Source organism: Conger conger, chromosome 2, assembly GCF_963514075.1.
Source record: "Conger conger chromosome 2, fConCon1.1, whole genome shotgun sequence".
NCBI lineage: Eukaryota > Metazoa > Chordata > Actinopteri > Anguilliformes > Congridae > Conger > Conger conger.
The window spans coordinates 8013458-8041337 of record NC_083761.1 but is presented as its reverse complement, the minus strand read 5'-3'; the positions used below and the strand labels follow the sequence as shown (position 1 = coordinate 8041337).

The 27880-nt window shown below is 46.9% G+C and overlaps 1 protein-coding gene across 1 annotated transcript in view; it reads right to left on the bottom strand.

Moving 5' to 3' along the window:
* LOC133114395 (sodium/potassium/calcium exchanger 3-like) overlaps positions 1-27880 on the bottom strand; it is an 81475-nt gene that overhangs the window by 17486 nt on the left and 36109 nt on the right. Inside the window, exon 3 of the mRNA XM_061223733.1 lies at positions 3278-3354. Coding sequence (XP_061079717.1) covers positions 3278-3354 — 77 coding nt within the window. The remainder of the gene's footprint in view (positions 1-3277; positions 3355-27880) is intronic.

Sequence of the window (27880 nt, the reverse complement as noted above, 5' to 3'; positions counted from 1 at the left end):
GTACATAAAAAATTATACCATCTGAGACATTGGTCTCGATGTGAGAAGAATTAACTTTAACTCACAACAAAATGGGAATGCTTTTTTTTCTTCGCTCTTGAAATTGCGTGTGTTATCAATCAAAGTCCAAGGATGTTGTTATAAACCTTTAATTATACAGGCTAGGTTGACTAAACACCCATGATCACTAAGGACAGTTGATGTGACTGAGTCTGGGTTACAGAAGGTATATTATAATGCAACTAACATTGCGTAATATGATAGCCTCAGTCCTGTATATCTGTAGCCCATATCATGGTTCTACTGTTCAGCGCCAGCTAGCAGACAAATAAGGTTCTTGATTACAAACCCAGGCGAATGCTCATTAGCATGCTAAATCTGTGCTATTAATCAGCATTTCTGCTGTATCAGTTTAACCTCATCAGACGCAGCAGGAAAAAAAGCACAAGTATTTAAAATGTTTTTGACATAACACAAGTGTCTTGGATTACAAACACATGCTACATTGAAAATATTTTCAGAAATATTATTCGATTATTATTTTGATATAATTTTTTGATTGAGTACCCTTATAGTGCAGCCAGAGCACAGTAGGATATGTATATGGCTCCTGAGAGACCAAAGACCATATTCTGCAGTCTTCCGTTATCTTAGCTGATTAAGTGCACTTCTACGTGACTCAGAAGATTAAGTGCAAACACAGCTTTACATCTTAGCACACCCGGGTTGGAAAGCTAATTTTGCCGATTGCTTATGTCCTCTATAGGCAATTAGAGTGAGACTGCTCTTGTATATAAAGCTAGCTGAATGCTGGCTGATTGCAGGCTGAATGAGGGCTGAATGCAGGCTGAATGCTGGCTGAATGATGGCTGAATGCTGGCTGAATGCAGGCTGAATGCAGGCTGAATGCTGCCTGAATGCAGGCTGAATGAGGGCTGAATGCAGGCTGAATGCTGGCTGAATGATGGCTGAATGCTGGCTGAATGCAGGCTGAATGCTGGCTGAATGCAGGCTGAATGCTGGCTGAATTATGGCTGAATGCTGGCTGAATGCTGGCTGAATGCAGGCTGAATGCTGGCTGAATGATGGCTGAATGCAGGCTGAAAGAGGCGTACGCGGTGTGTCACCTCCTCCTCTGTACAGCGGAGCTTCCCGCTCCTGTTCCCTGAGCTTCAGTTGGGATTTGAAGCCCACGCGTCGGGGTTTGAGATGGGGCACCTGAGGCACGGCGCTGGGTTACTTTCCCTGGGAAAAGTGACAATGTGTATTTGCATGCAAATTACACATCTTTCTTCTTCTTCTTTTGAACATTTTTCTTTAAAGCCTTTTCTCCTGATTTGGAAGGGCCAGACGCCCCTGCTCTTGCTGCAGCGCTCGTGGCAAACCTCGATTTTCACACGGCAGTTGGACTCACACCTCGTGAGTCAGAGGAAGACTACAGGTGCAGATGAAGGCAAACCTCTGCCGTCGGTTTGCAGACGCCATTCTTTTCACATGCCGGTCCGACTCACAACTCGCACCAACATGAGTCAGAGGAAGACCCTTCCTGTGCGGCTTAACAGGAAAACCCTGACTGCACCATTGACCAGCAGGGAGAACGCACCATCGACCAGCAGGGAGAGCGCACCATCGACCAGCAGGGAGAGTGCACCATCGACCAGCAGGGAGAGTTCACCATTGACCAGCAGGGAGAGTTCACCATCGACCAGCAGGGAGAACGCACCATCGAACAGCAGGGAGAGCGCACCATCGACCAGCAGGGAGAGTTCACCATCGACCAGCAGGGAGAACGCACCATCGAACAGCAGGGAGAGTTCACCATCGACCAGCAGGGAGAGCACACCATCGAACAGCAGGGAGAGTTCACCATCGACCAGCAGGGAGAGTGCACCATCAACCAGCAGGGAGAGTGCACCATCGACCAGCAGGGAGAGTGCACCATCGACCAGCAGGGAGAGTGCGATGAGACATCGCCCTAGCCAACTGAAACCACCCCACTCTGGGGGACACTAGAGTCAGTTATGTGGAGCTCCCAAACACAGTTGGCACTGGCATCCATGCACTGGAACAGTCCCTTAACAGGATGAGCCATCCAGCCCCCCAACTATCTTACCATTTGCGCATTACCATAGTGCCCCCTGTTGGTAAGTGCCTGCAGCACCGCAGATGAAATGGATGCGGTGGCTATTTTACACCCTGCAGCCAGACCACACAGTGCTACAGGTAGGGACCTATCACCTGCCTCTCATAAACAAGTAGCCTGTTGGGTGTCTGTGAAGCTGTAGAGCGATGGGAGAATCTAAAATAGCAGCAACCTGGTCGATTTATGCCCACTCTACCCAAATGCTTTTTCATTTAATACATTTTATTTTACACACAATATTAATTTCTCCATGCACCAGAGTTAGCCAGTCAGCCAGGAGGGAAATTTTTCCATCTGTAGACCTTGGGCTACCTGCCTTTGTGGAAGAGTACCTGGAGGAAGCATGGGGAGAACATTTGAACTCCATGCAGAGAGGAAGAGGGGATCCGGTCCGGCTGGGACCCAGACCTCCTCCTTGCGAGGAAACGGTGCTGACCACTGCACCGATGAACAAGCGGTGTCTTAGCGACAGGGCTCACCTGGGTGTCTTTACCATCTCAGCCACTAGGGGGCTCCTAAGCAGCCAAGCCGAGTAGCCTGAACTCCACTACTGTCTGCCAGAAGCCAGGATCACGTGACTGCCTAGCTTTTGCCACATAATTGAAATGCAGGCCCACAGAATTTATGGAGAGTGGACCCAAACAGCAGGGCGACTCGGGAAACAAATCAAGAGAAAGCAGAGGCGATGTTTTGGGCTGATTATGTGTGTCATGTTGTGGTTTAATTTAACACGCGGGACCACCGCCTGCCATTGCAGAGTCTGGGACAAAGGGTCAAGATGGAGGACTGTTCCGTATAATAGAGGACATCTCATCACCCAACTAAAATTCTTTGTGCCAACTTGAGTTTATAGAAGGGTAACCGTATTGTCCTCCGTATATTTGCAGTCCAATGTCCAGCGTTAATTTGAGTCAACAGTTAACTTGACAACAAGTGTATATATTAATTTCATTGCATACACTCTAAGTGTGGAATGTACTCTGCCAGAATGGATGTAAGACCGAGGGAGTGAGAGAGACAGATGGAGAGACAGAGACACTTGCAGAGAGAGGATACAGAGGGAAATGTAGAGAGAAAAGGAAGAGAAGGAGAGAGAGAGAAAGCGAGAGAAAGGCAGGGGGAGGAGGGACTCACACAGAGCACGTGCAGGGCCACCGCTCCCTCCGTTCGCTCCTTGTGCGTGAAGAGGTCTGTGGGGAACTCGTGCACAGCTGTGAGAGAGAGAGAGAGAGAGAGAGAGTCACAGGGTTATCCATACAGTACATCCTCGCCGAAACAAACACACATTGCAGCCCAGAGCACACACTCACAGGTCACTTCACTTCCAACACTTCACTCAAAAATAACTGCCATTCTACAGTTACAGTGTACAGCAGGGATCACGAAATCTGGCTCTGGAATTCAAATCCGGCTCTGGTTTTCTCTCCTCCCAGGTAATTAACTTAGCAGTTTATGCCACCGATTGCCCAGACTGTCTTCACGCCTGGCTCCCTGGTAAAGGGAGGGTTGAAAACCAGCAGTACGGGCCGAGGACCGTGATTTGATGATCCCTGGTGTGCAGGGTTATCAGGGTTATCCGCTGCAAAACCGAAAATAAATCTTATAAAAGTCAAGCTGAAACTTACTTAATTTCAAGATTTCCCAATAGAGTAAGACAGTTTCACTTGATAAGGAAAAGTAACTTAAAACAAGGAAATACTACTTGAGGAAAAATAAAATAAGAAAAAACCCCCAAAAAAACATTTGTTGCAGTGTCATTGGTTTGGTAGTCCAAGGAATAGTTGTTCATGGATATTATAATAAGGCTTGAGATTTACAAATACCTTCCCACCTGGAGCCCTCTACTACCCCTACAATATCACAGATCAATCAATAGGTCAAGGTGAGGTCAATCTTAGCAAACAACGTGGAGTGAATCTACAATTGGTTCTCCGAGGAAAACCTTTGACGCAGTCCGCTGATAATACGATGGCGTAATTTGCTGGGTTATTTTCACACAAGAATGACCTAATCACTCATGTGTGAAAATAATCTTCCACCCCCAGGCCCCACCCCCATGACACAGACGATTACATCACAGAAAGAGCCATTTGTGATGTCTGTTTGAATGCAGGTGTTCACTCAATCTGGCAACCCAGCGGAGACTCAAAGTTAGTCACAGACTGGCAAACCAGCAGAAAATCTGCCAGCAAATCCCTCACACCCCCCCAAACCCAAGGTGATATGGCAAGGCAAGCAAGTACACCTCCAGACAGCGGAGGTACATTTTGTTTCTTCAAAGATCAAATTTCACAAATGAACCCTGAAAGTACAGTAATGTTATCTTTGGGTACAGAGTGAACTTTTCTGTACCACCCCAGCAATGAGAAATTGTAAATTTTAGGCACTTTTTCGTATCTTTATTTCTCTGAGTGTGCAGACAGAGGGAGCTAAGCCTAAGTGCTGGCGCTGCATTTAGGGCTAATCTGAGCTAGCACGACCGCCCATAAATACACTCGACTGTACAATTTACTGCATCGCGAAATCCACTGTGACCAGGACACGCTCGGTAGGACCTTTTGGACAGGATTAAAGCCGCCCGGATTTGGTCACGCTGCCTGGAGTGGGACATGGGTGACAGAGCTGGCTGGTGTGGGCGGCGGGCATTTTGTGTCGCTGGCGTGTCGGCGATTGCACAGAGCATGCTGATATAAGTTGACACGTTCGATTCCCCAGGTAGGAGACTGCTGTTGCACCCTTCAGCAAGCCACCAAACCCGATGTACGTACATCCAACCGGAGCATTAAAGCTGTTGACTGAGAAACCAGGGAGAGATAAACTGGCCAGAACCAGAATTTGAGCTGGAACCCTCCCAAATCTGGAACATGGGCTGAAGTAAAAAACAGCTGTTCCAGGTTTTACTCAACACTGACTCACTTCTTTGTCAAGTACCCCCCTCCCCAGGCTGTAGCACATGAGCACCTGTGTTTGTGTGGGGCTGTTATGACAGCAACCATAAGGGGGCGATAGAGAGTCAAAGAAGGGCTAAGAAAGAGAGCCTCACTGAATCTAAAGCCCACCAGATACTTTGTAGGCTTAGTATTGAACAAATGAACGGACGACCAACCAACCAACCAACAAACAAACAAACAAACAAACAAACAAACAAACAAACAGCCCAAGGATCGCTCCTCTCCCAGGCCCAAAAACCATAGCCCAATAATGAGGTAATGGGCCACAGCTATGGTGATTACAATCAATCACAGCTGTGGCCATACCGGTCTGTAGGGCCGGTGCTGCCCCCTGGTGGACAGCACCTTAATCTTCCCATCCTGGCGCCACACCTCCTGTCCTTCCCTCCTCTCTGGAAATATGGAGGAGCGGAGGAGAGGACGCACCCCTGGTGGGGGCGAGCGAGTCTCCAAAGTGCCTGTACACAGTGGCCCCTCCAAATTTCTCTTTCTTTTATCTATAGCCCAGTGCAGAACGAGCCAATTTAGGCTGAAGAGGGGAGCCTCTGGTCTCAGCATGTAGTATATCTCACAGACAGCAGCACACACAATCAGGCACTCAAATAGAGAGCTCAAAATGATTATCTATCAGACATATTTGCCAGCATTACCACGGTTTGTTAATAGAACTGCTGTACAAGTATGCAAAATTACCTGTCAAACTAATAACAATACAATTAAAAAACGCTATAATTTGGGATTACTAATTAACTCTACCGCAGATCAGAACCCTGCAATTATAAGCTCTGGAAAGGCAGTTTGTTTTGCGGAGGATGACACTGACGGCGTGCCTAAAACAGGAAGGGGGGTTTTGAACTCGCAGAAAGTGATTAAGTTATGAAACAAAGCATGAACCGGAAGCCATTAATTTACCTGTCCAAACAACACCCAGGGCCACCAAATGCTTTTTGGAATTTGCCGTTTCTGGTCATTACCTTAGCCCAACGGGATTTCTTAATTAAAAAGTTTCTGAACGCCCACTGTCCTTCTCGACACCCCGTGCCCCCGCACGTTAATCCACATGAAGGCGGTGAGGTGGGAGGGGGGGCGTGGGTGGGGGGAATCCACCGCAATTCAATTACTGCACCTCAGAACAAACCAGCGCTAAGCAACAGCAGTGCTAGGCGATGACAAAAAAACCCCCAAAAAACAGCACTTTGAGGCTGCCAGGTTCCTTGACTCCAGGAATTCCCCGAAGCAATTACAGCGATCCGGGGAGGGGAGAGCGTACCCGAAATCGTCGAGTTCTCGCACACCGAACGTCCCAGAGCACCCCCACCGAATGACAGGGCCCTTCTCTCAGCGGGAACCATGGACGGAGCAACAGCTCTGAGCGGTGACCCCGAATGACCCTGGACAGCGGTCTTTCCCTGCGCCCCTGAGGCTGATGGGAGGCACACGTGTCTGGAACGCAGAGTTGCTAGGTGACGGTTCGGTTCCCCATTGTCGGGGTTGACCCCCGGAGCCGTGACCGTACCAGGACCCCGCCATGCCCCAAATATGCCCTTTTTCAGAGCCGAATTCCGTCTGCCCACCTCGGACCCGGCCGTCAGGGTGACATCCCAAGCATTCTCTTCATTATTCCGCCGTATAAATATCCCATTTTTCCACTTTGATCCCGTGGGCACGCATTGGGAACAAAGGGTTGTTTTGTCAGCGAAGTGATACACGCTCGTTGCCAAAGCGACAATCCAAATGGCCGCCTTTCTCAAACAAACCAACAAAACGATCGTGTCTGCTTACCATTAACCTCAACTGAGATGCATTCGGCCAGATCGGTTTTTGATGCGTATTTTGCCCAATTTGGCAACAAGATGATCCATGTGCCCAAATGTTTCATTTAGCATCCTGGTCAGGGACTAGTTTCCGGCACACTGACACCAAAGTCTTCTCCATTGTTTGTGAGCAGAGGCAAGTCCAGGGGTCAGAAAGAGAAAGTCCTGCCATCTGCTTCTTCCACCCATTTCACTAATTAGTTCTACCTCCTGGCTTAAGAACTGCACTAATTAGCAAATCCAGGTGATAGGAACATAATACTGGGCAGCACTTACTTGACATGAATTTTCCACCATGGATTTTTGTGTGAGACACAAAGAGAGGTGGATGAACATTTGATGACAGCCCTATCTCCATCATAACCTCTCTTCATCATCACATCCCTCCTCTCCAGCGTTGACTAATCCGCCATCACAGAATCTCATTATCTGAGGGATGTTCACACCACGCACGGCACACAGCGTGTCACCGTGGATTGAGCAGAGGATTCTGGGATATGAGGGAGGTATGGATCACAGATTCCCTTCATTAGCATGATAACATGCGATGATAAGTCCCTGTAATTCATAAATGTACACCTCTACTGAGCAGGGTGATCAAACCTGTTTGCGCTACTGCATGGTGATGACTTAAGCGTCTTCCAAAAACCACCCATCAAATAAAAATGTGATCTCATGAAGATGCATTAAAATGGACAGAAGGGGGATATTCTCTGCTTAGCAAACAGAGGCTCTTTAGTTCAAGTCAAACCAAAGATCCCCGAAATGTTTTCATCTGGCACAGTAAATCATTCAGGAGGGGTGTTGTATTTTCGGTATCCACCCCCAAGGCCAGAGTGGGCTCTCTCCAATCACTTATTTTCCGCCTCCTTTCTCTTTTTCCTTGCTGGAAATTGACCAAGGAAAGGAGATAGGATGTGACTAGTCGGCTCACTCCATAGCAATGCCCTCTGCACACTCCAGACGAAGCAACAATCACGGCGGGATTTCCGGGCCGCCAGAACCACCTGCTTCGCATTACCCCCGTGCTGTGGCACTGGAGGTCCCACCTACACGGTTGGGCAGATGTGGTGCTCTCACGGGACGGTCACCGGTTTGGGGCAGCGAACCTCAACTCGAGACAAGGCTGTGGGTGCAGGGGGCGGGGTGGACATATGAGTTTACAGTAGAGGCTCACGGATGAGAAAATATAAACGTGTTACATTACAGTACATTATATTAATGGCATTTGGCGGACGCTCTTATCCAGAGCGACGTACAGTTGATTAGATTAAGAAGGAGACAATCCTCCCTTGGAGCAATGCAGGGTTAAGGGCCTTGCTCAAGGGCCCAACGGCAGCGAGGATCTCATTGTGGCTACGCCGGGGATCGAACCACCGACCTTGCGGGTCCCAGTTGTTCACCTGAACCACTACGCTACAGGCCGCCCTCACGTGGCAACCCTCAACGCTTTTTGTGCCTTTTTGTGTCAGTTAAATCTTTACATTCCCCCAGCTCTGAAACATGTCTCCTCAGGATGTTTTGAAGCTCCTTCCTCCTGTGTACACATAACTTCCCCTTTCCCCAAATGTACGAGTTTCCATGCCGAAGGAGAACATGAGTGGAAACCGAACCCTGGAGCTCTCACAGCGTCATGGCTACACACGCGATGTCCGCATCCGTGTACTGGCTGCTCCCACGGTAACAGGGGGCTTTCGTGATGATAGGATGGGGGGGGGGTGGAGGTAGGGAGGGTGTGGAAGGCAGGGGTGGGGGGGTCGGGATCTATTTTGGGATCCCATTAGAAGGCAGCTCTGAGCTGACAGATCGCCCCCCTCTTTAACGGCACGGGTGAGTCTCATTAAGGCTCTACTGGAGGGGAAGAGGCCACTCTACACACCGTCCTCACATCAAAACACAGGGGGCCAAGACTCCTATTCCTTTATCCCTCTCTCCCTCCCTCTCACCCACTTCTCTTTCTCCCCCTCCCCCTCTCTCTCCCTCCCCACTCCCTCTCATTCACTTTCTCTCTCTCTGTCTTCCCCTCTCTTTCACTTCCCCCCTCCCTCAACCCCTCTCTCCATCTCTTTCTCTCTTCCCTCCCGCTCTCTGTCTCACTCTCTGTGTCCTAATGAGATCCCATCCCCCAGGACTCCAGCTGTAATGGTTATATTTTACTAGCCAGCAGGGGGCACCCCACTCCCCCAACACAGAGTCCTCCACTTGATCCCTGAACCACCCCCCCCCCCAACTCGAACTGAGAGAGGTGCTCTAATATCCACACAGACACCTGCAGAGGCAGAACGCTGTCCGCCAGAGGCAATGCCACATAAACGCATGATAACATGAACACACGCCTCGCTCCTCTGCCGCGACATTATAAGAGGACTGAAGATGCTGACCACAGACCCATAACTGAGACCTTCGCACACAGGAACGCTCAAACTCGTTCACAGCCAAACCTGCAGCCCCTCTAATTAGACACCAGACTTTTCTACTTTTCTATGCTTCACTGAGCTGGTCTGGTGCACTGGAATCTATGAAATACTCTTAAGAAATTCCAAACCCCACCATCTGGTCCACTTGGTTTGCTCAATTGTGTCCAAAACAATCACGTATTTGACCCTGGTCTGCCAGATACCCAGCATGAGGCATTTACACACAGGAAGGCTCCCGATTTGGCAAAGCCCACTAGGTCCGCTATTATCTACTATTACGTAACTTGGAAACCACACCAGTACCAAACCAGCCATATCCATCTTAGACATCACAGCAGGAAAAGTAGCTCTTGCTGGCCAAACCATTTAAATCTATCAGTCCCTCTAACTGTAAAAAAAAAGCATCTAATATTAATCCACAGTTTGGTTATTCCAAATTAAAGGTGCAATATGTAATTTCAGACTTGTAATGGTCAAGAGAGGCAGCAGCAAACAACTTCAAACCACAACACTGTTTATCCCTCCCCCTTCTCTGTAAACGTGCCAACGTTGAAACGCCATTGGCTGTGGCAGTAAGAACCAATTTTCCACCACTTTTGTACAGTTATACAATGTTTTGGTACAGAGTGTCGGGCCTTCAACCGTATATTTTGAAACCAGAATTTAAGGACTACAAACACAGGCAGAGGGGGCGAGTCAACATGTCAGTGAGCCCTTTTCAATGATAGAAAGGGATTTACAATGGTCTTGGAACAATGTTTTAACACAGAAATTGTACCTGTAATTGTATGTTTAATAAATGAAGACAGCCACCATAATGAGGAGCACAAAACTGAGGGAATCCACTGTGTGTGTGGTGAAATGACCTCTTTATGGATTTACTTTGTACAAAGCCAGCAGGCATAGCTTACAGACGTACTCCACAAAAGCTCATTTGATTGTCATTATATTTAAATCCTTTTAAATATATTTATGTCCATTAATAAAAGCTTTCTTTTTTTAGTTCACTGTAGTTGCTTTGTGGAAATATATAATCTGTTCTGTTGTTTTTAAGTGCGGGCATTATCCTTTCAAATGGCATTAGAGCTGGAACCCCTTAGATTACACAACACTTACAGTATACCTTAATTATGTGTGTGTGCGTGTGTGTGTGAGAAAGAGAGGGTTTGTGTGCATGTGGGTGCATGTGTATGTGTGTGTGTGAGAAAGAGAGAGTTTGTGTGCATGTGTGTGTATGTGTTTGTGTGTGTGAGAGAGCAAGAGAGTTTGTGTGTGTGTGCATGTGTGTGTGTATGAGAAAGAGAGAGTCTGTGTGTATGTGTGTGCATGTGTGTGTGTATGAGAAAGATAGAGTTTGCGTGTGTGTGTGTGTGTTTGTGTGTGTGCGTGTGAGTGAGTTTGCATTTATGGTCATGTTTGTGTTGGTGTGGGAGAGAGTTTGTGTGGGTGTGTGTGCATGTTTGTGTGTGTGTGAGAGAGAGTTTGTGTGGGTGTGTGTGCATGTTTGTGTGCGTGTGTGTGTGTGTGAGAGAGAGAGAGAGAGTCTGTGCCGGTGAGCGTGCATGTTTGTGTGTGTGTGTGTGTGTGAGAGAGAGTTTGTGTGGGTGTGCGTGCATGTATGTGTGTGTGTGTGTGTGTGTGTGTGTGAGAGAGAGTTTGTGTGGGTGTGCGTACATGTTTGTGTGCGTGTGAGAGAGAGAGTTTGTGTGGGTGTGCGTACATGTTTGTGTGCGTGTGAGAGAGAGAGTTTGTGTGGGTGTGCATGCATGTTTGTGTGTGTGAGAGAGAAAGTGAGAGAGAGAGAAGGAGACAGTTTGTGCAACTGTGCATACATGTTTGTCTGTGTGTACACACGTGTGGTTTGAGAGAAAAGATTAAAGCGCGACTTTGATAAATCCCTACGTCGACCTTTTCTAAGCACGCTGTCCATTTCCCAGCATTGTGTAGTTGTGTAATTTCATAGACAATGGGAACAGATGCGATGGCAGGATTCCCCATCTCCCCGGAGAGCTCCATGTTAAAGCCGGCCCTTCATAGAGAATTAACTACCTCCATTACTCACGAGCCAATAAACAGAGAAACATCGGCAGATTTAAAAACACTCTACTTTATGTAATACCCATATACAGACATTATTCCATAACAATACCCCGAAATACATCACTGACAAACAAGGGTGCACTTTTCAGCACACATAATGGAGTTACAGAATAATGAAACACGGCATGAAAGAAAATCCTTTTGAGTCTGGCACGATTAACAACTACGACGCCATGCACCGCGCACAGCGTTTCACGGTGAGAAAATCGGTCCCCGCCACCAAGAAAATCACATCAAATCACCTTCCAAGGTATCAATCATACAGTTGATAACAGCAAATCAAGCAGACAGGCTATCTGTTATAGCTCAACCAGGCACACCCCAGCGAACACAAACTCACTCTACAACATGTGGGACCAGCTCCCTCTTCAGTTGCTACTTCAGGAAGAAGAAAAGCATGCTAGGTTACTGTGGGATTTTTCCAGAGTCACGCCAAATGGCTGTATAATCAACCTGCTACACTATTCACAGTGCCCTTAAAAAGTATGGGAACGGTCCCGCCATATACTGTATACTGTAGAGCATATAGAAACACAGCAACATCCTAATTCAACTGCAAAAGGTTTTTGAATGGATACAATTGTTTGGCTAGCTGCCTGTAATATTTCATTTCCATCATGAGAGGGGAAATGGAACAGTTGAACAGTTGCTTGCTTTTAACACCTTGTCTGTCTGACTAGGCTGTGCTGGACGATTGTCTGTCTGTCTGTCTGTCTGTCTGTCCAGTCCTCTGTCTGCCAGCCTGCCAGCCTGTCTATCTGATGGGGGGGGGGGAGTTCTGCGTGGAGTGTGTGTGTGTGTGTGCGTGTGTGTGTGGGGGCGGGGGAAGAGTCAATTTTCTTGGGAACTGTTTTTCTGGATTTATCTTCCAATTAAATCTCTTTCCCGATATTTTTTTGTAACTCCAGCAAATGTAACTTTGTCAATTCAGAAAGTGTCCAATGAAGCCATCCTCGAACAAGGAGGAGAGGAGGAGGTGATAGCTTGCATGTTGCTCACAGCAAGCTATCACACGCAATGATGGCATAACATGTCACGGCAAATACTCGCTGCTTCCGGAGAGAGGGAGCTCAGCTCCCCTGCCGTTCCCTCGCCCCAGCATCAGCGCCCTGCGGCCTGTGGTTTTTCAGACCGTATAGCCCCCCACACTGTCACCCGGGGGTGAGGTTTCAATATAACGCCGCACATTTAATCCTCATCTAAATCCTGTTTGAGCCAGAGATACAATCGCAAAAAACCACAATCTCAATATAAAAACACTTTCGGCCAGTCGGAGACAGGCTGGGTTCTGCCCATCGGTGTACAGAATGTACTCAGAGCAAGCACAAGTGAGCTTTAAGCTGGGTTGACCTGACAAGTGTCAACACTGGTGTACACTAATGGCACAAGCAATTCTGTCAAATTGTTATATTTTTCAGACATACTAATTCCCAGACTATAGGTATGCAAAAAAAAAAAATACTGTTTAGTTATAAAAAGAAACACTCTCAACTCAATGTATCAAATGTGACAAATGTGAAGTAAAGGACTGCAAAAAAATGTCACCTTAGAGGCAATGCCATAGACTCTCAAATTAAAGTATGAAAAGTGCCTTAAAAATATACAAATGCATGTCCCCTGGGGAACCTACAATTGTTCCCCTGAGCCAGCAATGAATTTCTACCTTTGTTGGTATTTTTGGAAAATGTACTAATATGTCCCCAAAGAGAACATCACGGTATCTTCAGGGTACATTTGGGAAGTTTGATCCTTGAAGAAGAAAAATGTACCTCCACAGTGACTTTATTTCTGAGAGCGCACCCATAGTACACGCAGAGCGGGAAGGTGTAGACGGTCCCTGCCTGATACGAGCCCCCTGACAGGCACAATACATTTTTACATTATTGGCATTTGGCAGACGCTCTTATCCAGAGCAACGTACAACAAAGTGCATACCCACAACCGGGGATAAGTTCGCTTAAAGACCCTAGAGGGAAGTACAATTTCAACTGCTACCTGTACAACAAAGATAACGGACGAGGGCCAATATTTTTATTTATTTATTTATTTATTTTATTTTTTTGAACAAAGAAACAAACAAACAACAGAGCGAAAGTGACCAAAGTTAACTATCGAAACACTGCTTTGGCACAAAAGTCCTCTCCACTGGAACATTCTATCTCATCATGCACTATCCCTTCACATTGCATCATCTTAAAGTCATGTGGCGGACGCTCTTATCCAGAGCTTCGTACAATAAAGTCTGAATCACAAGTGCGCTGAAAACCCTAGAGGGAAGTATTGTTCCAAGTGATCACATAGATAAATACTTAAACCCTTGTAGAATAATCAGATAAACTCACCAAGTAGCAATACCACAGTTTTGGCAACAAGAACACGAAGAACAATGTAATAATTACATGCAAGTGCAATCATAACAGCGTATATACATGGCTCAACAAACCCACACAATGTCTAAGCTGCATTTGCACAGGTAGTTTAGCCAACTCGAACCCACAGCTCAAGTGCGCTCAACACCCTGAGTCCAAAGACTCACATTGCAGGCCCGTTTGAATGTCCACCACTGGGACTCAGCGGTGAAATCATCAAATTCATAAGCGTGAAAACAGCACACTCACAAAAAGATGGCTGCTACAGCTGTCCTAGATACAAAGCTTTTTACTAAATTTCTAAACAACAACGAATTTTCAGTATGCAGTCACAATAGACTAAAAAACTAAAAAACTAATTATGATAACAAAGCAAAGTAAATTTTAGCATTTTAACAAGATACGCCTGCTTTTACATATTCAAAAACCAGAGCTGTCAGCAGCTGCTAACAGGATGCTAATCTGTTAGCTGCTAATCCCTGTTAAGACCATGGCAATAAGATCGGATTTCGGTGCACCTGCTTCATCTAACAGCTCAAAATATCCTTCACAGAATCAGACAATCATCAGGTAATATGGATGTGCAGTACACACATTTTTATTTAATAAAAGCTGAAAATCTGCACTCCGACCACACTGCGGGGTGCAGAGCCAAATCAAAACAAAATAGTCTTTGTCGCAAACATTAAGGACTGGATACACTCAGTGAGCATTTTACTAGGTATTTATAAGACTTATTTTTTGGACTTATTATGTCTTCTGCTGCTGCAGCTTGACATTTTGTGTGTTCTGAGATGCTCTTCTGCATGACACTGTTGTAATGCGTGGTTATTTGCGTTACTGTCACCTTCCGGTCATTTTGGACCAGCCTGGCCATTCTCCTCTGACCTCTCTCACTCACCTCTTCGTTCAGCCTCCACAGGCCGCTTGGCACCTCCCCCTCTCAGAACCTCCACCTCACGCTCACGACTACTGTCTGTTCTGGCTCCACGGTGGTGGAACGAACTCCCCGTTGAGGTCAGAACTATAGAATCTCTCCCCACCTTCAAGCGCAAGCTGAAGACGCACCTCTTCAAGCAGCACCTCTCCCCATCCCTCCCTACCTCCCTGTGAACCTTAATTGTTGTCTCTGTGACTTGCTTTGTGTATCGGTATTTTTAGTTGGCTAGGTAAGCAGTGTTTGAATAGTTAACTTTGGTGACTTTTGCTCTGTTTGTTTGTTTGTTTGTTAAAAAAAAATAAAATTAAAAAAAAAAGACCCTTGTCCTTATCTTTGTTGTACAGGTAGCAGTTGAAATTGTACTTACCTCTAGGGTCTTTCAGCGAACTTATCCCTGGTTATGGGTATGCACTTTGTTGTACGTCGCTCTGGATAAGAGCGTCTGCCAAATGCCAATAATGTAATGTAATGTAATGTAACAAGGTGTTTTTTTGTTTTCATGCCATTCTCTGCAAACTTGAGACTATTGTGCACGAAAACCCCAGGAGAGCAGCAGTTTCTGAGATACTCAAACCACTGTCTGGCACCAATACTCATTCTATAGTCAAAGTTGCATAGATCACATTTTTTACCCATTCTGATAGTTTTTTTTTTTTGTATTGTTTTTTTTTTTTCTTTTTCAGCTTTATTGAACAGTATATAGTATAGAGAGACAGGAAGAATGGGAGCGAGAGAGAGGAGAAGACAAATGTCGGACGGTCAGACGGTCGGATTCGAACTGCCAACGTCGCGGCTCGCAATGAGCATGCGGTCAGTGCTCTACAGGCTGCGCCACCGAGACACCCACCCATTCTGATAGTTGATGTGACCATTAGATAAAGCTCCTGACCCATATCTGCATGATGCCTTACATGCTGCCACACGATTGAGTGATTAGATACTCACATTAATAAGTAGATGCTCCTAATAAAGTGCTCAGCGAGTGTATATACATATAGGCATATATTATATATATATATGGGGGCCACATGGCTCAGGCAGTAAGAGCAGTCGTCTGGCAGTCGGAGGGTTGCCGGTTCGATCCCCCGCCCGGGCTGTGTCGAAGTGTCCCCGAGCAAGACACCTAACCCCCAAATGCTCCTGACGAACTGGTCAGCGCCTTGCATGGCAGCCAATCGCCATCAGTGTGTGAACGGAGAAGCATCAATTGTACAGCGCTTTGGATAAAGGCGCTATATAAATGCCTGCCATTATATTATGGACACAAGCGGCACTGAGAGGTTTGTATAGACTACTGAGGAAACCCCCCCAAGGTCTGATAACGTAACATAACGTAACATAATGACGAACGGGCTATTTCGTCGATCGACGCTCGCCTTTTCCTGCCACTAAAGTGCACCTACAGGCCGTGATTACGCGGGCAGTACCTCCACTCCTCGGTCTGAGGGCGGGTGCTTTCCATAAGCGCTTTCTTGACGTCGGTTGCGAGTGCGGGGCTTGCTAATTGGCGGCGAGACGAGGACACTCGAGAAAGAGGTCAGGTGACGCGCAGGCGCCTGCCGCCATTGGCCCGTCGCCTACAATGGCGCCATCAGCACAATCAGCGTCCTCAATCAAGGCCGCTGCTCAGGGGTCTGAAAGGGAGGGACCCAATCAGGGCTTTTCAGGGGTGCTGCGGAGGGCCCTGTCTGCCTGCCCAGGAGTGTGACTGGAGCAGCGTGTGTGTGTGTTGTGTGCGTGTGTGTGTGTGTGTGTGAGTGTGTGTGAGTGTGTGTGTGTGCGTGTGTGAGAGTGTGCGTGTGTGTGTGTATGCGCGTGTGTGTGTGTGCGTGCATACATCTGAGTGTGTGTGCGTGTGTGTGGGTGTAAGTGTGTGTGTGTGTGTGTGTGTGTGTGTGAGTGTGTGTGTGTGTATGCGCGTGTGTGTGTGAGTGTGCGTGTGTGTGTGTGTGAGTGTGCGTGTGTGTGTGTATGCGCGTGTGTGTGTGTGCGTGCGTATATCTGAGTGTGTGTGCGTGTGTGTGGGTGTGAGTGTGTGTGTGTGTGTGTGTGTGTGTGTGAGTGTGCGTGTGTGTGTGTATGCGCATGTGTGTGTTTGCGTGTGTACATCTGAGTGTGTGTGTGTGTGTGTGTGTGTGTGTGAGTGTGCGTGTGTGTGCGTGTGCGTGTATGCATGTGTGTGTGTACTGCTCTGACCCTACCGCGCCAGGGCTACTGGTGTTTCCTCTGCGAGCTGCAGTGCGGAGTGGGCGTGTGTGTGTGTGTATATGTGTGTGTGTGTGAGCAGTGTGTGTGTGTGCTGCTTTTACCGATATCAGGGCCGCTTGTGTTTCGTCTGCGAGCTGCAGTGTGCAGTGTCACTGGAGCAGAGTGTGTGTTTCATCTGCCAGCTGCAGTGTCACTGGAGCAGAGTGTGTGTTTCATCTGCCAGCTGCAGTATTTGTGCTGCTTTTACTGCATCAGGGCTACTCGTGTTTCTGCTGCAGCACAGCCTCTGACAGCAGAGCTGATGTGGAGACATAGTGGTGCGTAGCCTTGCTGCGAGAGGGGAGAAATGCTGTACGGGTCCTGTGAACCCATTGTTTTTATAATGCATGTACATTCAGACACGTTTACAAACACACGCACATACACATACACGCAAATGCACACTCACACACACTCACATGCACACCAAAACGCACACTCACATGCAAACACAACCACTCACAAATGCATTCGCACTCACAAATAAAAAGAAACACACAAACGCACACCCACACACTCTGAAACGCACACTCACATGTACTCACACACACACACACACACTCACACACACACAACATTACATTACATTACATTATTGGCATACGCTCTTATCCAGAGCGACGTACAGTTGATTAGACTAAGCAGGAGACAATCCTCTCCTGGAGCAATGCAGGGTTAAGGGCCTTGCTCAAGGGCGGATCTTATTGTGGCTACACCGGGATTAGAACCACCGACCTTGCGTGCCCCAGTCATTGACCTTAACCACTACGCTACAGGCCACCCCTACATAAACACAAACAGAAACAAACACATACACACATATGCACACACACCCACACGCACACACACACAAATTCACACTCACATGCACTCACAAACAAACACTCACAAAAGCACAGACATAAACGGAAACACGCGCACACACACTCACACACATAAACAGAAACATTACATTACATTACGTTACATTTACAAAAGAAACAAAAGAAAACACACGCGATCAGACACGCGTGTGTACGCGCGTGTGAGCGAGGGAGCTGCCAGTCACATGCACCGTCACACACACGCGCACAGAGTGTGTGATGGAGGCAGGACCCAGCTGCCCGGGCCAGCGCGCCCGCCGCACCGCACACACAGAGAGCAGATGAGCACGGAGAGGTTGCGTAACGGCCCGGTTATTACATAATCGTTGCGGCTCCGTAAATGAGTCACTCCAACCCGATGCGTCGCCGGGCGGGACGTCGATTAGACCGCATGTGATGAGCGCTCCCTTTGTGTCAGAGGCTCGCGGCCCTGATGTTTTACTAGGCAGAAAGCGCCGCGTTTGTTTTTGCCGCCATTCACTGCGATATGACGCAATGCGATTTCTCACACCGGCGAGAGACGTCGGGTTCTGCCCGCGTAACGCTGAAGAGAATGGCGCGACATGATATTACAGTTGTTTATCTGACGCTTTCAGCCAAAGCGACTTGCAGTTGATTTGACTAAGCAGGGGCCAGTCCCCCCCCTGGAGAAATGTGAGGTTAAGGGCCTTTCTGCATGGATTGTACTGTGGCTACTCTGGGGTTTGAACCACCAACCTTCTGAGTCCCAGTCACCTCAGTGACAAGGCTACATGATGTCCCCAAATACACACACACACACACACACACGCGCAAATAAACTGTACACCAATTAAATAAGCTTTGCTTAAACACAGGCCTCTATGCAGGCTGTACATGAATAGCTAATCATGCAAAATATGTTTGACTCGATTTGAGTTTTCTGCCTATTTTTGTTGATTCTACTGGTTTCTTCATCTGTTTTTGATGAAACAGTCAGTTATTCGCCCTGGAAACATACAGTGTTTATTGCACCTGAGCCTGCTATCAATTCAACAACATCAATAATACAGCTTGCACAAATGAAAACCGAGATTGTTACAAGGAAACGGCTAACAGCTATACATAATAACTTGACAAGCTTTGACGAAGAATACATCACCAAAACACCCACATTATGGGACATTCTTTCTGATGCTGTGTATTAGAGTGGTTTTAAAAGGTGCAGCCTAATTTAAGCTTTGTTTTGGCAATCAGCACTCGACAAAAATTACAGGAAGGACATGATTACAAAAGTCAAGCCAGAAAATGAGAGATAAAAACAAAATGATTCAATAGTGGGGAAAGGTTGATTAGTTTATTATTTTCAACTCCAAACATCCACTGCATATCACTGTCGGTGTCATATTTGGGCATGTTTGTTCTTTTTCTGAGGTTATTTCCGTACAAAAAGCACCCCGCTCAAATTCCTCATGAGCCACTCATTGTGACAATCATGAAAAACCTGAATTTCCCCCGTCTGTGCCTTGAAGCGAGGCCTACAGCAATATGGATTCAAACGCCCTGTCAAATAGACACAGATGAATTCAGCGCCTCCTTACTTTGAACTATCACCACTGCACATTGTTTTCGTCTTCCAAACACGCGAATGCGCACAATGTACAATACAAGGCACACTAATGAGACCTGTGGCCTGTAGCGTAGTGGTTAAGGTAAATGACTGGCATACACAAAGTCGGTGGTTCTAATCCCGGTGTAGCCACAATAAGATCCGCACAGCCGTTGGGCCCTTGAGCAAGGCCCTTAACCCTGCATTGCTCCAGGGGAGGATTGTCTCCCGCTTAGTCTAATCAACTGTACGTTGCTCTGGATAAGAGCGTCTGCCAAATGGCAATAATGTAATGTAATGTAATAATGCTCATACACAGTTATAGACAACCCAATTGAAAAAGTATTTTGGTCAACAGTGGTAAAATAAAACTATTTCCTATGACATTTACTACCCTATCTCAAGTAGGATCTTTGAGAGGTAGAGTCTTGGAAAAAAAGACTGTCTTAACAAGCATTTTAGTCTTGATGTTTTTTTCCTCTCATGAAGAGACTACTAGCTTGTTTTAAATTACTGGTTTCTTGACAAGTGAATTGTCCTTCACCCAATGAAGCTGTAATTTTTGTCTTATTATAAGCAATCAATATAAGACTATACATGTTGACATTGACTGTATTTTATAGTTTTTGCAGGGCAGTCTGGGATGAACAGCTACAGTACATTAAATTACATTAATGGCATTTGGCAGGTTGGGGTGACAGAAGAAGATGGGTCTCACAGGGAAGTGGTGTGGGGGTGCACTGGATGGACACTGAGACACCAGATCATTCATGTGACCTACATGTACATGTATTAAGTATTGAATTGAATTTATGATTTGTCATCCAACAAGAAGGGGGGGATGTGGACCAAAAATTAAATAGGATCCTGATGATAGGCTTGTTGGCTGTGGGGGGGGGGCAGGGGGGTAAGATGTGGGGGTGGGTGGTGGGCGGGGGGGGGGGGTAAGGTGTGCGGGCGGGGTGGGGGGCGGTACTGAGACTAACTCAGGAGAGAGAGCTTCTGCCTCCACACATCTCCCACACCCAAGGTGTCTGCAGCTAGCAGTTTGGCACTAACTAAACTAATTATCTCTGTCAGTTGTTGGGTTCCCTGGTTCTCCGGTCCGTCGATAGAGCCCTGGGCGCCGGAGACTGCGGACTTCTCCCAGCCCCATTAAAACCTCCATCCCTGGACGGACGCGGCAAGTCTTTACAGCGTCTGCGGCTGCAGATGGGAACGCAAGCCTGGGGGAGCGGGGAGTGTGAGGGGGGGGAACAGAGTGGGTTCACCTTCCCAAACCCAGCCCTGAGTCTGGCCCTGCGACTGCCTCTCTGACTACATCTTCAACCGAAGACGAAAAAGGGTGAAAGTATTAAGCATTTCTATGAGAACATGAAACGAATGATAACAATAGCAATAAAAATTTGACAGTGACATGATATAATTGGGATCACTTTGATTTTTTTTCAAGCTGCATGAATGATAAATCACTGACAGCCAATTAAAATCCATCCGGATTTACGGGGCGTCACCAAAAATGGCAGACGTCACAGCCCAGAGGCTAGTTACAGAACGTTCATCAGGCTGGGCGATTGTAATAGTTGCGGTTATGGTTATAGATCTTGTGGACGGGCCTTTGCAGTTCACATTTCCTTTGACATTTCCTCCTGTCCCTTTACACCGTCTGGCGCCTTCTAGTGGTGACATATGCCTACTGCAGGAGCCGCAGTTTGGCTGTAGTTTTTTAAGCTCTAAGACTATCTAGGATAGTCCATTACATTGAAGTTACGGTAACATTTTTTACCGTTTATTTTAATGTAAAAATTTTAAATAAAGATAACCTCAGCCTGTCTTTTGGGAATGCTACTGTTCACATGAGTGAGGAAATAAGTCAGATTCAGTGTGCACACGTCTCCCTGGGGCTACCTGGGGCTACGTGGTGCAGGTGACATTCGACTGCTCTGCCTTTCTCCCAAGGCAGCAAAGTGTGTCTCCTGCCACCGTCCACCGATTTCTCAGGAATTCAGTCGTTCTCCGAATTTTTCCCAGTTACCATGCCGACCTTCAGTTTGGAAGCAGGGCAGAAACAAGGCGCTCCATCTGTCCTCCCTCCATACCCCACCTCTCTCAGGAAGGGCTCAGAGTAGAGTCCTGTTCATTCTGTGGCCACACACACTGGGAATCAGCTACTGGGTGGCACAGGTTGGGCATTTAAAGCAAAAAAGTTTTGGGGTGGAGGGAGATGGAGAGAGTGAGTGGGAATGAGTGAGTGAGTGAGACAGAGAGATTACACTCTGTTATAGATTTCTGAGGTGGAAGGAAATGGAGAGAGAGAAAGAGAGAGACAGACAGACAGATTGCACGCTGTCATAGATTTTGGAGGTGGAGGGAATTGGAGAGAGGGAGAGAGAAAGAGAGAGACAGACAGATTGCACACCGGCGAAGATTCTGAATTGGTTTAGCGCTAAGCCCCAATGGGATCATGAGAGCTGGTGAATTGAGATGTTGCGTAATAATCCATGAGAAAGGAAACGGGCAGGATTCCCGAAATCTCCGGAGCTCCCCGAGTGAAAATGTGCTGTGAGGAGAGAGGTGACATGAGGCAGACATCCACCGCACAGAAGACGCATCGAGGCCGGGCCTCCAACAGGAGTGCAGAAAACTGCACTGAACTGCAGGAAATGTGTTAGCGGTTAGCTGTGCTAACCACATTTGTTCCGAAAAAGGCAGTCTCCCTCTCTCCTTGCGTGTGTCTGTGTGTTATTCCATTCATTCACAGCTGACACACTCTCAGAAATAAAGGTATGAAAACTGCCTAAAAAGGTACAAATGCTTGTCAGTGGGTCAGTACCCTATATGTATATAAAATGTTAGCCCTAGCCAGCAATATATAATTAATTTGTACCTATTTTTGCTTGGAAGGCTTACTCATTTGAACCCAAAGAGAACATTACTGTATATTTGTGAAATTTGTTCCTTGAAGAACAAAAATGTACCCTCCACTGTCACAAATAATAATCATAATTATTATTATTAGTATACTTCTTCTTATTATTATTATTATTATTTTTGTGGTTAATACAATGGAACAGTAAACAAAAAAATCAAGGGCAAAAAGCATTTGCCATCATTAGAAGCTCATCACGCATGCATGAACATGCGCACGCACGGAAACATGAACACAGACCCAGGTGACTTTGCGTGCGCGCATGGAGAGACATTTCACACAACGGCACGGGTTCACACGAGCATGACACACAGTGCCCTCTGCCCACGCAGGGAATGTGCTCAGGGCAGAGAGATGCACAGTGGGATACCTGTTTTACACGTTTTTAGTGGGAGAAGGGGAGAGAGCGTGACTCTTGTACATGCAGTGGGCGGTGGAGAGAGGTTCCACAAGGTTTCATGTTTTTAGTGGATAGAGGAGCGAGGGTTCGCTAATTTGCGTAGTTTTTGTGCCTTACAGTAGATTAACTGTAAACAACATCGTGTTGTCGGTTTCACAAAGCCTCAGGCCAGCTCTTTCTTATTAGGCAATGTGCTGTGAGCTATACAAGTGCTAAGAGTGAATCAATCAGAGACCCATTCTGTACAGCCATAGATGCTGAGAGAGATAGAGTGATAGAGAGAGAGAGAGAGAGAGAGCAAAGAGGGAGAAGTGTGCAATTAGGTGAAATGCACTTTTGATCGCAGCCTTGAGCACAAACTGTAGTTAGCAGCACTGCATCCGGGGAGTGAGTGAGCTCTCAGCAGCTGATACGATCTCTGCTGGCTATACACACTCCCCCAGAACCCCCCTACCCCACCCTACAAACACTTTCCTAAAAAAACCCTCTCACCTTCCACTGTCTCCGCAATCACACACTGGCCCATGCCACCTTAGACTCTGAAGTCAGCCGCGGTCAATACGCCACCTGTTCATCAGCCATTCTCACCCAGCGTCGGCCGTCACCTCAGATAACAGAGTCCGGACCCAGTGCAGACTGGGAAAGTGCGGTAAAAGCTTGTTGAATCTCCATGTCCGCCAGGGGTGTACAGCAAGGGCCGATCCGATTCAGGATTTCGGGCCAACGTCTGCTCTTAATGATTGAATGACTTAATCATTTCTTGATCAGACATTTGTATATGTGCCAGCTACAGTCACACATTTCAAGTGTGTCCTAAAGATTACGCTCTTCTCAAGCACAGGAGTGAGCCAGTGTATTTTATAGAGCTGTCAGAAAACTCTAGCTGTCTGTTTATCCACCAAAATCATTCAATCATTCAATCAGTCAATCAATCATGTAACCAAGCAGTCAATTAATAACTAGTTAACCAATTAGCCTATCAATCAACCAATCAATAAATCACCCAACCAACCAATCTATTGAAATGACCAATCAGTCAATCAGTCAACCAACCAATCAATCGGCAAGATGAAACTAAAAGGCAGAAGCAGAGGACTATATTGTACACTTGCAGTCCTTTTAAAAAGATGAGCGCAACCAAAATGTCTGTCCATTTTACAAAGCAGCCACAACAAAAGCACTGAACACAGACGAGTGTTGAGAGAAAGCTCAGAGATCATCGCACATCTATAATCTTGTTTGAAGGTCTGCTGGACGGGGCATCGAGCATAGCTGTCATGGAGCCGGGTTTTGACCTCAGGTTTTGACCTCAGGTTTTGACCTCAGGTTTCTACCTCAGGTTTCTACCTCAGGTTTTGACCTCAGGTTTCTACCTCAGGTTTTGACCTCAGCTTTTGACCTCAGGTTTTGACCTCAGGTTTGGACCTCAGGTTTGGACCCAGGTGGGGCCACTGCAGTTGAGCAACAGCTCTTTAGCTGTGCTTCTGATGTAAAGCTGCAAATATGTTATAAATATGGTTATGTAAAATATGTTATTAAAAAAATAAATACATGAAAATAATAATAATAATAATAATAATAATAAAAGCAATAAAAAAAACGACAAAAAAAATAAATAAATATATATATATATATATATATATATAAATGCCAAATTCCTCAAAGTCCAAAACTGCACTTGAGATTTTTCCTGTCAAGGACCGGAACATTCACCACGAAGGTGCCAAGCCCTGCCTCAAACCCCGTGACCCTTCTTCAGTGTGCCAGCTCCCAGCACACCGGCGCCACTCCGGAGGATCGGAGAGCACGCAGGAGCGCACGGAGTGGACCCTCGTGCTGCCCTGACCCACACGGCCTCTGCAAACAGTCCTGCTCTGCGAGAAACACGGTCTCGGCCTCCAGTCTCGAGGGAGGACGTTTGAGTAACAGGCAAATGCCCGGGGGAGAACGGAAGGTTCTGGAAATGTTCCTCAGCCAGGAAGGTTGGAATACAGAGACCCTGCTGAAAGGGGAAGGTCTACCACAGTTTCCACTGAGAGCAGACAGCTGTATTTTAACCCTCCTATTATGTTTGGGGTCAATTTGACTCCACTCAGTGTTTGACATCCCTAAAAAAGCCAGTTTTTTAAAATATTGATACTGTATGACTTTTCACGTTTTCTAATTTGGTGGGATTAAATAGTAAACATGCAAGAAACATAATGCTAAGAGAGGTCCTGAACCAACTCGCATACAAATGTGTTGAGCAGTGTTATGTTGTAACTATATAAAATGTAAGAAAATATGCAACCAATTGTTTTCTCTGATTTCTTTGTGAATGATTCTAGTGGCACTTTCCCATACAGGTGCCAAACTGTCACTTACTGTTCCTTAGGCTCTAAAATTAGATTTGTTTCTCACAGATTTTTCATATTTATTTATTTTTGTGTTTATTTCAACTGTTGGGCTCAAATTGACCCCGAATGTAAAACCGGTCATAAAATCGGAACATAATAGGAGGGTTCAAATCGGTTAAAATCTGTTATTGTGTTACAATAAAGCCTTGTATTCATGTTCAAATACAGAACATCAAGTAGCATTAACCTAAAATAAAAAAATATAAGCAACAAACAGCAGCTTCAGTGAGAAAAGTAGGACTTGTGAAATCCCCTTGTTTCCCCATCATGGTGTAGCTGTGTGTGTGTGTGTGTGTGTGTGGGGGGTATCTGTTTGTCTGTTTGTGTAGGGTGTGTGGCTGATGCCAGGGTATATGAACCCCGTAGAATCAATTACTAAGAAATGACTACGCTTGCAACAACAAGACACATATAATGACAGGGAAATGAAATTCAAGCAAACGCATAATTAAACGTCCCCCAGCGTCTCTCCAGACGAATACTGTTCCACTCAATGCGTCGGTTTACAACCTCCATCAGTTAAACAGCCCTAATTATTTAGTAAATACGCAATCCAGTCCTTATAATGGGTAACCTAATTTGAGTCCGCCTCAAAATTTTGACTGTGAACCGGGCCTGGGGTGTTTAGCAATGCTAGCGATAGCAGCAGAAATGAGAATGTGGAGGTTTTCCTCAAAGCTGACGCTTTCCTGGAATAACGCTGTCAGCATCAAAGCAAAAACCGGCTCTGGTGACTCCCTTTGCTCCATGTCACCGCTTGTCAGCTTCAATAAAGTAGAACTGACGTCTAAATTGGCTCATCGGGGGGGGGGAAACGTGGGCTTTTCTTTCTTTCTTATTAATCGCGAGGGACTGCCGTCTGGGTAAACGCGCTGTTGAGCGGGCTGTGACAGATCCGCCGGCGAAACGGAGGACCCGGACGGCGACGCCCGGGCGCAGGAGAGCGCGCGGTTTCTCTCCCCGCGGACGGGGGAACCCACCCGAGACGTGCCACTTTGTTTGGGACAGACAACCGTTCCTGAGGCAGCACGGGAGAGAGTGAGGCGTTAGTCACACCCCGGAGAGAGGAGAGGATGGCAGCGTGAGACACGGGGAGAGGAGCCTGATTTTGGGGGGCGGGGGCGGGGGCGGGGGTGGTATAGATGGAATACAGGCCCCCGTTTTTGTAATCCTACTGGGATTGGGCCCTCTCTGGCTGTGGGTCCCTCCCCACCACACCCCAAGCTGGGCCCCTAGAATCGAATCATCACCACCTTTCACCCAACTCACGGCAGCCCTGGGGGTGGGAAGGGGAGGGGGGGCGGGGGAATATAAGGAATATTACATTGCATTACATTAAAGGCATTTAGCAGACGCTCTTATCCAGGGCGACGTACAGTAAAGTGCAACTGAAACCCAGGGACAAGTACGTTCAGGACCCTAGGGGAAAGTACAGTTCCGATATGGGTCGGAAAAGGGGTCTGGGCCCCCATTTTTGTAATCCTACTTGGATCGGCCCCTCTCTGGCTGTTGGTCCCCCCGTGGGCCCCTAGGATCATCACCACGTTTCAGCCAACTAGCGACAGCCCTGGAGGTGGGGGGTTGGTGAACAAGACCATCATTGGGTGATAGGTGTGGGGGAGTGTTATTCCATCCAAGAAGCTCCTAGTTACAGAAACTAAATAAAGGTTATTATGGTCATGCTGCCATTTGCTTTGAACAGAAAAGGAAAAAGTACAGTTGTTTGTTAGCTCAAGCACACATTATATTACAGTTAGTCGACGCTTGTATCTAAAGCAACTTACATTTGATTAGACTAAGCAGGGGCCAATCCCCCTGGAGCAATGTGGGGTTAAGGGCCTTGCTCAAGGGCCCAACCGCTGCATCAGCCTTATTGTGGCTACAGTGGGGTTCAAACCACCAACCTTCCAGGTTCAAACACCTTAGCCACTAGGATATAGAGCCCCATGTGATTGGCTAATCAGACAAGTGGCTATCAATACCTGCGATCATCCAGTCACCTGGATTCTGCTGGCTAACTCTTGTGGAAAATAGCTTTGACACTCAGCTATGGATGCTGGCATTCCTTCTACTTCTGTGGTTCTGACATATGCTGTCACATGACCGGCCCCGCGCTTAATTGCGAACACATTGGCGTGGAATGCTTGTAAAGAAAATGTTTTCCGCCAACAAAGGTCAGCGCTAGGAAAGAGAGCGGTGAAGGAGAACAGGGGATAAACACGCTAACGCAGAGCACGACGGAGGTCTAGGTGGAGCCGTGGCCAAGCGGTATAACGAGCTCTCAAGCAGAGCAAAATGAAGCATATCGCAGTAAAACTTTGTATTTCCCATGTATTATGTACTATATTATTTTGTGTTGTGCGTTGGAGCTGAATGTATTTCCTCTTTGTGTGCTGTATGTTAATGTTTTTGGTTTTGTTTTGTGTTGCGTGTTGGAGCCAAACGGATTTGCCCATTGTGGGGTACCAAAGTTGGCATGAACTTTTTTAACTTTCACGTTTCTTCATTTGAAATCTAGCCCCATCCGTACATCAAAGTCTTGTTTCGCATGCAGCGCTCTCCCGCTCACCCATCCCAGTCTCCGGCGGTCAGAGAGGGACTTTTCCTTTCGCCGCTGCCTGTGCGCTCTCTCCCAGCCACTGCGGGGAACCACCCGATAGGTGGACACCGTAGCGAACGCCATCGTCAGCAGATGGTCAGATACCGATGCTCACATTGTTTCGCTAGCCAGTAATGCTTTGCTG